The 16,085-nt window shown below is 32.6% G+C and overlaps 1 protein-coding gene across 1 annotated transcript in view; it reads left to right on the top strand.

The window, feature by feature from the left end:
• LOC110038661 (ras-related protein RABF1) overlaps positions 1–8,654 on the top strand; it is a gene marked incomplete at its 3' end in the record, with an annotated part of 31,613 nt that extends 22,959 nt beyond the window's left edge. Inside the window, exons 3-5 of the mRNA XM_020743557.1 lie at positions 7,793–7,876; positions 8,073–8,167; positions 8,462–8,654. Of these exons, the coding sequence (XP_020599216.1) occupies positions 7,793–7,876; positions 8,073–8,167; positions 8,462–8,654 (372 nt within the window). The remainder of the gene's footprint in view (positions 1–7,792; positions 7,877–8,072; positions 8,168–8,461) is intronic.
• Positions 8,655–16,085: the final 7,431 nt, after the last annotated feature.

The following is a 16,085-nucleotide window of genomic DNA, read 5'->3' as shown; positions in this document are numbered from 1 at the left end:
TTTCCATCATTAAATGGTTTTAGAAAGCTATAAGAGAGCAATAGCCAAACAAAATTATTGTGGTGATCTAAAAAATAAAACGGCGAGAAAGCTATAAAAAATAGACCCTTAGCTTCACCTTTCCCCTTCCATTTTATGATGTGGCACAAGAGGTGCAGGGTGCTAAATGCTAAAGCTAGAAAGAGTAGATCAACAATTTGATCTCAGGGTAAGAGATTGGAGAAGATTGAAGGTTTATGACTAGAAGTGCATTGGAGGCTAGGAATTTTCTATTATGAACGAAGAAAGTTTTTACTGTTTTTATGTATGAGACATATGTAATATGGTGTCATGTGTGCGCGCGAAGTGTGGTGAGTTTACCTTGGGTGGTAGCCAGCCATAATAAGGAGGTGGTTAGGTTATTATAGTTGGGCCGAGTGGTGCCCCCCAACCCCTCATTTTTCCTTATTAAAAATGTATTAGTAGTTATGTGTGTAAAAATATATATTGTTTTATGGAACGAAGTTTTAAGGGTTGTTTTAAATATGGATTGGAGTGAAAACTTTTATGTGGTTAGGCTCAGAGGTTTGGTGATCTCTCATACCCAATCATTTTGATGAGTTAATTGATCTTATATTTGTGCAAAAAAAAATTTTTATGGTTTTCATCTTTGGTTATCTCCTTACCCTAAAAGATAATTTTTAAAAAAATCCCACAATATACCTTTTTAAATCATAATATAGTGTTTGGCCAGTCTTGTGCGTTAGATTGACCTAGTCTACTTCTAAACTCCGTTTGATGACCTTAGCCTCTTACAAATGAGATCTATGGGGATGATGAAATCTGTAGGGACGAATTTCTACAACAAGATAAAGCGGAGGGAGTTCTTATACATGCTTAGGATTTAAGTTAGGTTTTGGCCTTTGGACTAACTCCATAGTAAAAACAAATTACATGATTATATATGTGTATTGGGTGGAAACTTATGATATATCCAGCGAAGCTGAAGATAATCCCAATTCAGACATAAATAACAACTTAGAAATTGACTTGCAAATCTGAAAATTAGAATGCGAGATTGCTTTTGGCAATACTATTCTGAAAGAATTATTTAAAATGAAAAATTATCTCACTAGAGAAATAACGGAAGGTGAATTACCCTCGATATCTCAAATAAGAAAAACTAGAGATTTTGCAAATCTCAGAATTATAAGAGAATAATTAAAATAAAAAGCTTCTTCAGCTGCTGAATTACAAAATTTTACTGCAAAAGAACCATCTTCATTAGAAAGAATGCCCGCATATGCTGAAATACTATATAAGATACATCTACAAAGAAAATCACGGAAATAGTAGAAGAATGATAGTAACTATTACTCTACGAGAAGAATTAATTCTCAGATTTATTTCTATACAGTAGGAAAGTAGCAAGTTATTTATATTTATGGAAATAATGATTTAAAACTTGCTTTAGAATTATACAAATGTGATTTAATCTGCATGATATATTTAGAAGATGAAAATCTTCTAAGAGAATTATCAAAAAACAATATTTAAAGCAGTGGATACCTTCCACCATGCTGTTAAACATTGAAATTTATACATCAAAATATACCAAACTTATTCTGCGATAAAATGAGTTATTTCTCTTATACAACTTGGAATTAGTAGTGAGTCATATACTTCAAAATGCGAACCTACAGAATTAAGACTTCAGAGAACTACAGCTGAAGATTTATATCAAATATGAAACGAAACAAAAAAAAAATTGTTTCACCAAATATTTGGGTATATTACTGCTCCGAACAATTATTCATATATAGTCATTGTAAACAACTTACAAGAAATATACATGAAATAATGTATAAAAATGGATCTCTATTCTAAGCAAGAACAACATAGGTTTCAGCAAAGAGGTGAAAGAAATATTTTGTCAGAAATTATAGAAACAGAAAATACACAAATGTACGTACTGCTAGAAGAATAATACTATACAGAGAATACGAGATAAACTCGAAGTAAAAAATATTGGAAGCCAGCTGTAAAGGAAGGAATCTGGCGTACACATACCGACTTATCGAATTATTATCAATCAGCCTGGAAAGTAATAAAGAATTTAGTTGCTGTCATTTTTCTGTTATTCCTGTGGTTTTCTTTGTAGATGTATTTTGTAGTATTTTAGAATAAGTGGGCATTCTTTCCGAGGAAGATGGTTCTTCTTTTGTAGTAAATTTTGTATTTCAGTAGCTGAAGAAGCTTTTTCTTTTGATTCTTCTCCTATAATTCTAAGATTTGCAAAATCTCTAATTTTTTTGTATTCAAATATTGAGGGTAATTCACCTCCTGTTATTTCTCCGATGAGATAATTTTTCTCTTTAAATATTTCTTTCAGAATGGTATTGTCAAAGACAATCTCGCATTCTAATTTTCAGATTTGTAAGTCAACAATTTTTAAGTAGTTATTTATATCTTAATTGAGCTTATCTTCAGCTTCGCTGGATATATCATAAGTTTTCATACTTTCAACATACATATTTATTTCTTGCATAATTCTCTTGTTAAAATATCATTTAGAACATTTTTATTTTTTTCTATATATTTTAAATCAAAAATATAAGTAGAAAACTAGCTTTGTCATCTAATTAGCCTTTTAAGAAATGAAATAGTTGTTTTATTATAAATTCTAATTCAAAATGTTTCATTTAAGAACATTGCAAATTTTTAATAGCTTTTTTTATGGATAATAATTCATTCTCATTAATATGATAGTTTTGTTCAGTATTCGTGTATGAACCTGAACTATATCTACATAAAAGTTTAACATTATTACGTTGAACTTTTAAAATTGCCCCTCATGCTAATTCAGCGTTGTTTGTTTTTATAATTAAATAATCACCAGGGATTGGTAAATGTAGTTTAAGAAGATTTTTACATAAATCCTTAGTCTGCTGTAAAATCTTTGATTTTTTTCATCCCAAATCCAAACTATATTTTTTCGTAATATCTTTTGTAATGAACTTCTTAATTCTGTGAGATTTTTAATAAATGCTTCAACATAACTGATATATCCTAAAAGACTGCAAATCTTTTTGATTATTTATTTGTTTAAAATGATTAATTTTTGTTAAAACATGTTCTTGTATTTCAATTGCACCTTTATCTATAATATGTCTTAGAAATTCAATAGTGTTAGTTAAGAACACAACTTTTCTTTTGCTTAATGCTATTCCATATTTCTGAGCTTTTTGACAGGGCAAAATCAAATGTTTTAGGTGCTCGGTGATAATTTGACTAAATATTAAGATGACATTTACGTTTATAAGACAAAAGTTTGATAATTCACTAAAGATAGTATCCATCATTTTTTGAAATATTTGTGGGGCATTTTTTAGTCCAAAGGGCATAATATTCCATTGATAGTCTTCTTCTGTACTAAAGCAGCAAACTCTCTACTATTTAGTTGCTCGAATCCGAATTATAATCTAATTTAGAGAACCATTTGACCGTTTTAATATGATTGATTAATACTTCTTTATTTGGTAAGAAATAACAATCAAATTTAGTATTATCATTAAGCTTTATATAATTAATTACTAATCTCGCTTTTACTCTAATCTGTTCAGCATGATTTCTAACTAGGAAGGCTAGACTATTACTAGCCTCGATTAGTTTAAAGTTTAATAATTCTTGTATTTGGTTTTGAAATTTTTTTTTATCTTTAGAAGTATATTTCATATGACGAACCCTTGTAATAATTGAAGGATTAATTGGATCTATAGAAATTATGCTGAACTGTTAATTACCCCTCTGTTGTTACTCTTACTCCATCTAATGATCGATTTATAGGACTGCCTACTACCTCAAATACAAATGAAGCTAGTACAAGCAAAATACTAGTTCTTATCTTTGATACTTACCCCTGAGTATTAAGCATATTCCTACGTTTAGACCTTATAAAGCAATAACAAAAATTCAAAATATTATACCTGAACCTATAAGTGGACACGGTATTTATATAAACATTGATTTTTGCAAAACTATTAATAAAACAATTGACAAATGGGTAATAGAAAATAACCTCGCCATATATAATTATAATATAAAAGGAAAAGACGCCTATGACTTCCTAAAAAATACACTTACCAGAATTGCAAAAAAAGTACTTTATTAGATTAAAAGATAATCAAAAGCAAGAAATTAGAAATACTTGTTTAGGAGAAAAAATCATGAATACACCTGACAAATAACCGAGTATTTATGGTGACTTTATAAAAAGTGAATTCTTAGGATATAAATTAAATATACTACCGAAGCAGAAAAACAGAAATATCAATCAGATCTTACTAAATAAAAGATAACAGCTCTATGCATTTGCAATATTTCTTACTTAAATCAATGTAGTTGTGATTATCAGAAGTTCTTTCATGATATCTTATCGAATGACAGATTGTTACATCTAGATATGTTTTTTTTATAAATTACCTTAAGCATACAATATTTTATGGAGAAGAATTTGTGAAAGTACATCCGAATGATATAACCCTAGGAAGCCGTGTATAATACGCTCTAGAAAAATTAGCTGTAGAATGCCAACACCTTGACTCAAACAAAACAAACAATATAAACAATCGTTATGTTGTGAAAAATCTGATTTGGTTGCTCAGCAATGAAGTTGTTTCTCTTCTCATAACAGCTGTAATTGCTCTGCAAAAAGTAAAAAAAAAAATTCTTTAAGAAAATACATAAAAAAAACACTTTAATTCTAATAAAGAATTTTCAAAAAAGAGAATAATAACAATACAAATACTAAAAAAACACAAATTAATAAATGTTGGATCTGTAAACAAGGACACTATGCAAACAAACGTCCTCAAAGAACTAAGGTAAATCATGTAAGATCTGTATCAGTCATAAATGAAAAGGATTTAGAACCCATCTTCAAACTTACTAATATAGATAGTGATGAAGAGCTATATGAATTATCAGATACTGAAGCAAACTTAATAAATATAAGTTATTTAGATAATGAAATAAAACAATACTTATATTCTGATTAATGGAAGAAAACTCTGAATCAGATATAATTAATGATAATTCTATTGAATATGAAAGACATTACATTATCTGAAGAAACTTACAACAAAATAAGAAGAAGAAAATTATCCCTGAGAACAAAAGACTGTTTTGATATATCTATTTTCATTTGGAAAAGAAACATACATTATAATATTTGTTAGGGTGATCATCTCATTGATTTAACAGATACAAAAAGAACCTGAATACCTTTGTATAACCAACAAATAAAAAGACAAGATTTAGAACGAATGAAAAAGCCTGAAAAATATAAACATATATTCTTTGGAGGGATTCAAATTTTAATTAAATCATACTTTCGTAAAGGGATTGATAGTCCTATAACTATCTGGATATAGGATGATAAAATTATACATTCTAAAAAAAATGTTTTGTTAATGTTATTAAACTCTATTGTTTAATTTACATCTTAACTATGCAGTTAATATCAATGATCGACATTTAGATAATTCTCTCACACTAAGAAACACATTTGATAGAGTAAAATTAAGAGAAGACAGTGTTGCTTACATCATTACTTATTGAACCACACACACATACAATAATCAACACAATACTGTTGCGTTTAAATTGCACACTAACCCAATTCACTTAGATCCTCTCTTTTCTCATGTAGGTCAAACTATTCAACCCGAAGAAATTAATGAATTAGAAATAACAGCACCCTCATCGAACCTTCTACTTTATTTTGATGATGGTCAAAATTATGGAAATCAAAAACATCCAAAACTTAATTTCATAGAAAATAATAATTCTCTTTCCATACAACCAAGACGATCTCACGATACGAGCACTAGTCGATCTATTTTTCTTAAACCATCTCCAAGTATAAGAGAATACAATAATAATTAATTATTAATAACGGGTTATTATTTCTCTCCAGAAAGAAAATATAATATCTTATTAGATACTGGATCTTATCGATCACATATAGATTAAAATCTAGTACCCATAAAGTTACAAATACTAAAAGATACTCCGTACATCTACCAAGATTATCTTGGACAAAATCACTCCTACACTCATGAAACTAATATACTTACTCGATTTTGGGATACAAATAATCAACGAATTGATTTCCAACATTTATTTTTAACCGATGACAAATATTCAAATCATATATTAATAGGAATCTATTTTCTCCAACAATATACTATAATATTTACACATAAAACTGTCAATATAAATAATTATACTTTACCACGGAATGCGCTTTCATAGTTATATTATCGTTGAATTATATATCCCTACATACGAACTGATTCCAATACATGCTTTATTTGATACAGGTAGCGACATCACTGTATGTAAAAAATTTATGATTCCACAACATATACCAATTCTTTCCAAAGAATTATTAGTCGAAACATTTAATGGTCTTTGTACTATAATTCTTTGTAATTCAATTGGCCCTAATTAAAATACATAGATTATGGTGTAGCTCCGACAATGTGATTTAATTCCTGAAAATAATTTCTTTGAAATCTTCTTATCATTTACTCAATCTAAAAACGAAATTACTTTGGTCAACCCCAATAATTATCCACTCAAATGCCCACTAATTAAAACATCTCAGATTCATTCCACCACACCAATTTCCACAGCCAATGTGGTGATTATCCTCTTGACCAAAACATGAAAATTGCTTTCTCTCATCTATTCATTCTACACTTAAGCGTATATAATGCACTTTCTCTTGAAAATTTTAAACTTACTAAACTTTGATCTTTCGCATCTTCTCTATTTAATAACTCATGTTCGAAAATCCTCTACAATTCTGGACTCAAGATGAGCCAGTTGCTACTATAGATCCAATTAATCCTTCAAATATTATAAGGGTTCATCTCATGAAATATACTTCTGAAGATAAAAAAGAATTTCGAAACCAAATACAAGAATATTAAACTTTAAATTAATCGAGGCTAGTACTAGTCCACACAGTTGTCTAGCCTTATTAGAAATCATACTGAGCAGATTAGAGGAAGAATGAGATTAGTAATTAATTATACGAAATTTAACTTGAGATTTAATTCTACCTATATCAGAATTCTCAAATAATAGCATTATTTCGAGGACAACTAATGGTCCAATAAATCGCTTTTGAAGCAGTATATAGGTATAATTCTAGAAAGCCTATTGATTAAATTAGCATATTGGTTCATGCTTTTATTTGATTCAGCATATACATTGATTTTTATAGTCTTCATGAAGCTATATAAAAACAATTGGAATTACAAAATACAAAGTATGATGAGCAAAGAAACAAAAATAAAGCTTTTAAAAAATATAAAAAAAAAATTCTACGTGTATTTGTGTAAGGCTACATCCTTGTATGGAGGGTTGAGAGGCCTGATTCCATACTCAAATATATTGTGAATACTTGGTAGTTAGTTCTTTTTGGAGAATGCTGAAAGATTGTGCATGGGTGCGTTGGAGATCTTTGTTAGAGAATGTGGAATATTGCAGTTAGTGTTTTGGAGTGTTCTTTGTTTGTACTCCTTTCTTTCCTGAGGATCAGGTCTACTGGCGCTCCATAGTTTGCATATACATTTATATTAAATGATCAACAAACAGTTTGGGGATAATTACAACGCTCCTTACGTCTTGCTGATTATAGTATTGCTAGTTGAAGTACATTCACTTGCTAGTTTATTTGTTCTATCTATGCCTCTTGCCACATTTCTTATTTTTATGATTTGTTTAATTGGGTGCCTTGTAGTTGGTATTACTGGGAGATTCTGGTGTTGGTAAAAGCTGCATTGTTCTACGCTTTGTTCGAGGACAATTTGACCCTACATCCAAGGTATTCATTCAAAATCTTCAAGTTGATATAACACATCGAATATTGACATCTAGGATAAGTTGCGGTTAAGTGTTTTTTTTTTTTTTGGATAAAAAGCAGCCAGCTTCTCCATGTATTATCCCCACTTGTTTTTACCGGTTTCATATTAGAGGTTTTACTTCAGCTTTGTGCAGCACTTAATTCTTATGGGTTACAGGTGACTGTTGGTGCATCATTCTTATCGCAAACCATTGCATTACAAGATTCCACAACAGTTAAATTTGAAATATGGGACACCGCTGGGCAGGAGAGGTATGCTGTCATTTAATGATACATTCGTGGGCGCCTTTTTTTCATTTTCTGTGATATTCTTATTGATTACTGTAATAACATATTATTGTTTGTGAATGCGCATGCTACTTTAGTTGATAAATATTGGCCTGTGTTAACTAAAATAAATGTTATCTTGATTCATGTGATGTAATTATGCATGTTTTTGGTGTGTTTGGCGTAAACTATTTTGTATAATGGTGATTCATTTTGAGCATTTTTTAGACCTGAATGTTTTTTGATCAAGTTGCTATTTTCTGCAAATCCATTTTGCAGGTATGCTGCATTGGCTCCGCTTTACTATCGAGGTGCAGCAGTTGCAGTTGTTGTGTATGACATAACAAGTCCTGATTCATTTCTTAAAGCGCAATACTGGGTTAAGGTACTAAAGACCATTCATTTGGTGCTCAGAATCCAATCTGAATTCCTGTTTTTCGGATTATGCTGTTCTGGGCATTGTTACCTTGCGGTGACTATGTTTTTCTTTCAAGGATTAGACTCCAAATTTTTAAATTATGTCACAGGTATTTTGTCATTTCGGTTGAAAATGATGTGCATGCATCATTTTCATCATTTAGGTTTGACACAAATTATTAATGTGATTCTTAAAGACTTGACACTTGACATTATTGCCCTAATATTTAAAATTGCAAGCAAAACTAGCCTACCCCAACCAAAAAAAGAAGAAAAAAAACCATAATCAGTTCGCTTTAATATATGCCTTTTTTTTGTTAGTGGCATTAGTTCTAATCGGTGAGACATTTGTTGAAATAAGTGAGAAGTTAGAGTGATGGAAATATTTAAAAATGGGCTTGGAATTGATAGCTCATAGATTGAGTATATGATATGTAATTTAATAGATGTGATATCTATTGCCATCGATCAATATTATTAGAAGATAAAATAATATTTGGTGTCATAGGTTTATTATGTAATAAAATAAGAGCTTATTATGATATAAATTCCAGAGTTAAGCTGAGTGGTTAAATTAGAGAAAGCTATCATTAGTAACATGATAAGAGAATATCATGGATACTTAAATTTTATATGAAAGTGCATTTAGATTGAAAATACTGTTAGAACTTGAGTGTTAGGTAGTAACAAGTTATTGGAAACTAAGTTGAACAAGAAAAAAGTAGGAAAGGTAAAATAGAACTTTCACAAACTTTGAAGTATATATTAAAGAACAATTATATTATAGGAATTATTTAGGGGTGTAAACGAGCCAAACACGAGCAAGCCCATGCTCAGCTTGAGTTCAGCCGTTTATATTTCAAGCTCAAAAAGTATGTTCATGTTTGGCCTATTTGCTTAGCGAGCTGATCATGAATTTGAACACCAGTTGTTTATGAACAAAGAGTCATTTTAACAACCCTAATTGCATAGTCATAAGATGTTCAGGGTTTGAGCATGATTTAAAAATTATTGTTTATATTAAAATATCATTTGAATCTAATTTAATAATTTTTATACTACTTTATTAATTAATACATTTAATTGATTATAAATCTTTTGTAGCCTTGTAGTCAATTATATTTTTTAAAAAAACTACTCATTAATTAGACTCCAAATTTTTAAATTATGTCACAGGTATTTTGTCATTTCGGTTGAAAATGATGTGCATGCATCATTTTCATCATTTAGGTTTGACACAAATTATTAATGTGATTCTTAAAGACTTGACACTTGACATTATTGCCCTAATATTTAAAATTGCAAGCAAAACTAGCTTACCCCAACCAAAAAAAGAAAAAAAAAACCATAATCACTTCGCTTTAATATATGCCTTTTTTTGTTAGTGGCATTAGTTCTAATCGGTGAGACATTTGTTGAAATAAGTGAGAAGTTAGAGTGATGGAAATATTTAAAAATGGGCTTGGAATTGATAGCTCATAGAGTGAGCATATGATATGTAATTTAATAGATGTGATATCTATTGCCATCGATCAATATTATTAGAAGATAAAATAATATTTGGTGTCATAGGTTTATTATGTAATAAAATAAGAGCTTATTATGATATAAATTCCAGAGTTAAGCTGAGTGGTTAAATTAGAGAAAGCTATCATTAGTAACATGATAAGAGAATATCATGGATACTTAAATTTTATATGAAAGTGCATTTAGATTGAAAATACTGTTAGAACTTGAGTGTTAGGTAGTAACAAGTTATTGGAAACTAAGTTGAACAAGAAAAAAGTAGGAAAGGTAAAATAGAACTTTCACAAACTTTGAAGTATATATTAAAGAACAATTATATTATAGGAATTATTTAGGGGTGTAAACGAGCCAAACACGAGCAAGCCCATGCTCAGCTTGAGTTCAGCCGTTTATATTTCAAGCTCAAAAAGTATGTTCATGTTTGGCCTAGTTGCTTAGCGAGCTGATCATGAACTGTTCACGAACAAAGAGTCATTTTAACAACCCTAATCACGATTTTTTTAAAATACTACTTAATATATATATATAAACTTGATGAGTAGTATTTCGAGCCAAAACGAGTCAAACACGAGCTGTTCGTGAACAACGAGCCGTTTTGATAGCCCTAGAATTATTAGAGTGAAATATATTAAGGATAAAGTAATTAGAATTAGGATGAAAGGTTCAAAAATATATAACAAATGATAGACAATGCTTCCATTAGACGGTAGATAGAAGTGATGTTGAGGATTAACTGGAAAAGGGGAAAGATATTAGATAGCATGGATAGATTCACAATAATTTGCAAATAATACTTTTAATATCTCTTAGCTCCCAACATGAACAAACCAAATTTGAAGATTCATAAAGACGATCCCAAATTGCTGGGATATGGCTAATGGTGATGATTATGATTATAACAGCTAGACCAATTAGTTTTTAAATGGCTAATTCTAGATGTGCAAATTGATTAATTGTAAGACTTTATGGAGAGAGGATATCCAATCACAAGCAAACAGTAGTAATTGCATACTTTTGGCTCAATTTTTCTTTATTTATGCATATGTGGCAAGCCAGTATCTGCTTTAAATCATTTTTTTTATTATTTTAATGTGCCGGGGTTTTTTTTCTTGATGCGATTGTAATTAGTAAAGCTATGGTTGTAGACTCTTTGAAACAAACTAATTTCTTGCATTGCCGTAGTAGACCACATATTAGTAAACAAAATCAACTAGAAAGATAGAAAGCCTTTTTAATTTTCCTCTAAACATTACGTGATCTTTTCTTTCTTGGGAATATACACTTCTCTTCATTAAAATGAATGCTATTCATGTGTGCATCAATTATTGTGTATGGTTATTATTATTTATATCAAGAAGTTAATGACAAAAAAATTGAGCATTTTATTCCAATATTGTGTAGTATTTATACATTCTTTGGAGGGCTTCTAATAAGAATATATAATATGGATAATTTTTCAACTTTAGTGAATCCACATATTAATGAGTAACCAGTGAGGATCACATGAATTAGTGAGACAGAAAAAAGAGTGAAAGTCTTAGTGAGTGAAGTTCTCAGTTGATAGAAATTATGTAGGCATTTCATACTCTCCCTCAAGAGAATGAGATGTCATCTATTTCACATTTGCTTAATAATTTCTGGAAGACAAGCCTTGATAATTCTTTGGTGAGAATCTCAACAAATTCACCATTTTTATGAATGTTGTATGGAGTAGATCTGTGCCAAAATTTTCTTTTATAAAGAATTGTCAACTTCAATGTTTTTGGTATGTTCATGTAACATAAATTTGTGTAATATTGATGGCTGACTTATTATCACTTTTGAGCCTTATAAAATCTTTCCATGTAGCTCTCAATAACAGACTTATAGCATTTTCCACTACCCTCTGTAATATATAACCATTTGGCTTATACCTTTCTTGAAACATTCCATTTTTCTCATTGTGTTTACTTATATCAAGCAACAAAACATACAATTTAATTTTTACCTTTCTATTTTTCATCTGAATTAAACTATGCTGCCTCACTATTTTTCCCTTTCTTCCCTATATGGAGTTTGTCGGCTCCTGCTCAATGAAGCAATAAAGCTTTCATGGTATCAGAGACATCATGTGCTCTCCTAAATCCCTCTCCCTAATCCCCTTCTCTTCCTTAAAATTCGCTTCTCTCCCTACCCCAACAATGTCAGCATCTTCCTCCTACACAAACCAAGAAACTTCTTCAACCCTACCAGCAATGACTGAAGCACCTATCCCTAACTTCCTCAAATTTCTAATAACTAATGTCAAGTCTGTTGCCCATGTTTAGCTTGCAGAAGCCAACTATCCCACTTGGAGAACTCAAATATTCAAGCTTTTTAAGGCAAATGGATTTGCAAGCTTCTTAGACGGCTGATCAGTTTGCCCAACAAACCTCTAATATTTTTGTTGGAAACTCATTGATCAATACTTATCCCGCTATCTCCTCCACTATTTCCCCTACCATCTTACTGTACATCCTAAACTTAGAAATCACCACCGAAATCTGGCAAATTTTCCAAAGCCGGCTCCAATCCACCAATCGCTCCTGGGTCATCCAACTCCAAAACAAGCTCCATCACATTTCCATGAAAGACCAATCTATGTCCCAATACCTTCATCTCAAATCCCTAGTTGCACTTGTTCCGAACCCATCAAACTGGATGATCTATGCTCTCTATTATGTAGCGAAGAAATCTACCTTTTGACCAAACCCGCCAAGGAAAGTAGCGCTACAGCCCATGCAATATATGTACGAGGAAATATCTCCCACAACTGCGGCCGTGGGAAAACATCCCAAAACTATCGTGGGTATAGTAACCGTGGTGGACGATGAATCTTGAATAGTACTCACAACTGCGGCCGTGGGAAAACATCCCAAAACTATCATGGGTATAGTAATCGTGGTGGACGTGAATCTTGAATAGCACTCGTATTTCATGCCAGATTTGCGGCAAATCGGGGCACACAACCTTAACATGTTGATATGGAGCAAACTTCAATACCCATCTGCCAAAACTTAAAACTGGGCTCATCGCATCAACAGATCCAAGCTCAGCCGACTGGATTCTGGACTCCTATGCCATCAGCCATCTCACCTCCAATTATGACCACCTACACACTCCCCAACAATCCCAACGGACTAGGTCGCCATCGGCGATGGTTTGTTCATTCCTATTGTCCACACCGGTCAAGGCATTCTTCTAATCCCTCAACGTAAGCTCTATCTTCCTAAGCTTCTCCACTCACCGTATCTATCACACAATCTCTTCTCCATTTATAAATTAATTTCTGACTACATTTACGACATCTCATTCACTAAATTTAGCTATGCTATCAAGGACCAGAGCAAAAACCAAATCCTCCTCAAGGACCACCAAGGATGGTCTCTATCCCTTTTCCACATTGGCCGCAACATCTTCCTCGTCTCCATCCACCTAAATTTGGCATCGAAGGTTGGGCCACCCTCATCAAATTGTCGCTACTATTATATCTACTACTACAAACATCAAATTTAGTCTTACTACTAAGTTTTCTTGCAATGAATGCAACTCGTCTAGAGTCATCAATTACCAATTCCTCTTTCTAGTTCCACATTTGGGATCCGACCCCTGTTATATTAATACAAGGAAGTTTTCTTGCAATGAATGCAACTCGTCTAGAGTCATCAATTACCAATTCCTCTTTCTAGTTCCACATTTGGGATCCGACCCCTGTTATATTAATACAAGGCCACAAATATCATCTCTTGTTCATGATTATTCTCGCTTCACTTGGATATTTTCCATGTTCACCAAATCAGAAACTACCAACAAAATGATCTACACTCAATTTAACATTACTATAAAAATTCTACGCTCCCCACAAACTTGCACCATTCACCTTAACCTTGTATTTACATTGGTTACTCCCCTTCCCACAACGGCTGCTACTGTTACAACTCTCAAACAGACCATACCATTATCTCTCTGCACAGTGTCTTGAATGAACACAATTTCCCTTATAATTCTTCATCAATATCACCAATACAACCTACTACATATACAACGCTAATCTTTCTTATACCGACTAACCTACCACCACCTATCTTAACACCACCTACACCATTCAACACAACAACACTTCCCCTTATCACACCCAAACCATCCCAACCAGCAAACATCCCACATCTCACACTTCAACCTATTAAACACTCTATGACAACAAGATCACAAACCGGCTCCCTCAAACAGAAATTTCCTCTCAATCCTCAAACATCCATCACTCCTACCATTGACCCCACATGCTAAAAACAAGCTGTTAAAACTCCACGTTGGCGCTAAGCAATGTCCTAGGAATTTGAAGCTCTACAAAAGCAAGGAACATGGATCCTAGTGGAGCCACCACCTAATAAAAATATCATTGGTTGCAAATGGACCTAGCACACCAAATACACTCCTACTAGAATCGTAGACAAATACAAGGCACGCCTTGTTGCATAAGGCTTCAAACAACTACCGGGCACACAATATAAGGAAACATTCAGCCCTTTTGCCAAACTACCTACAATTCAAATCCTTCTATCAACCGCACTCCAACAAAAGTGACAAATTCAACAATGTCTCCAATGCCTTTCTCCATGGCTCCTTAGATGAAACCATCTACATGCACCACCCTCTTGGGTTTCAAGACACTCAACATCCAACCAAGGTATGTTTACTCAAAATGGCTCTCTATGGCCTTAAGTGGGCACCACGACAGTGGTACCACACACCACCTACAAAACAAAGGATTCTGACTTAGCACCTCCGATCTTTCTCTACTTATATAACATCACAATCAAATTACCATATACTTCCTCGTGTATGTAGATGACATCCTCATCATGGGAAACTACCCTCAAGGCATTGCAATCCTCATCCACACCCTCCAATTAAAATTCCAACTCAAGGAGCTGCGTTTGATCAATACCTTGTCATTCACATAAATTGAACACCCAAAGGTTACCACTTAACCCAAACCTCATACGTTCATTCCCTCCTTCACCAACTTGGCCTATCCATATGCAAACCAGTCCATGACAAAAACTCTATTCAAGAGTTTCCAAATATCATTCAATATCGACAACTCGCCGGTTCACTTCAATTCCTTGCAATTACTAGACCATACATAGCCTTTGTCATCAACCATATTTGTCAACATATGCAGAGCCCTCTCCTTTACCACTTGCAACTCATCAAGCATCTCCTACATTACCTCAAAGATACCATCATATTTGTCTCCCAATAAGCGAAAGCCCACTTCCACTCCACACCTACTCTAAATCGAAGTGGGCCGACGACTCACAAGTCCGACGATCGGCTACCGGATTCTGCACATTCCTTGGCACCAACCTTTTCTCATGGACAATACAGAAGCAAAAAACGGTAGCCTCCACAGAAGCCGAGTATTAAGTTCTTGTTGTTGCCACCACTGACGTAATCTGGTTTCGACGACTTCAGAAATTCAACATCCCGACTACAACTGCAACACCAATTCAATGTGATAACATATCAGCAATCACCATCTCTCACAATCCCATCTTCTATCGTGCAATGGAATAGACTACCACTTCATCCATGATCATATTCTATCGAGCGATATTCAAATATTTAACATCAGTTCAACCGATCAAGTGACCGACATATTCACAAAGTTTCATACAGCTGCCCAATTCCAACGTCTATGACACAAGTTTACCATCACCCTACCAAATGCCAAGCTTGTGGGGGGATAACAACCTTACAACACTCTCCACTACCCTCTGTAATTAATAAACGTTTGGTAACAACTTGTACCTTTCTAGAAACATTCCATTTTTCTCATTATATTTACTTATATCAGACAAAAATCATACAATGTAATTTTCGCCTTTATATTTTTCATCTAAAAGCTTTCACTCAAATCTTTTAAAACTTGGCTTCT

The sequence above is a fragment of the Phalaenopsis equestris genome, unplaced genomic scaffold, assembly GCF_001263595.1.
Source record: "Phalaenopsis equestris unplaced genomic scaffold, ASM126359v1 Scaffold233404, whole genome shotgun sequence".
NCBI classification, from domain to species: domain Eukaryota; kingdom Viridiplantae; phylum Streptophyta; class Magnoliopsida; order Asparagales; family Orchidaceae; genus Phalaenopsis; species Phalaenopsis equestris.
This window is presented reverse-complemented; position numbering and strand designations above follow the sequence as displayed.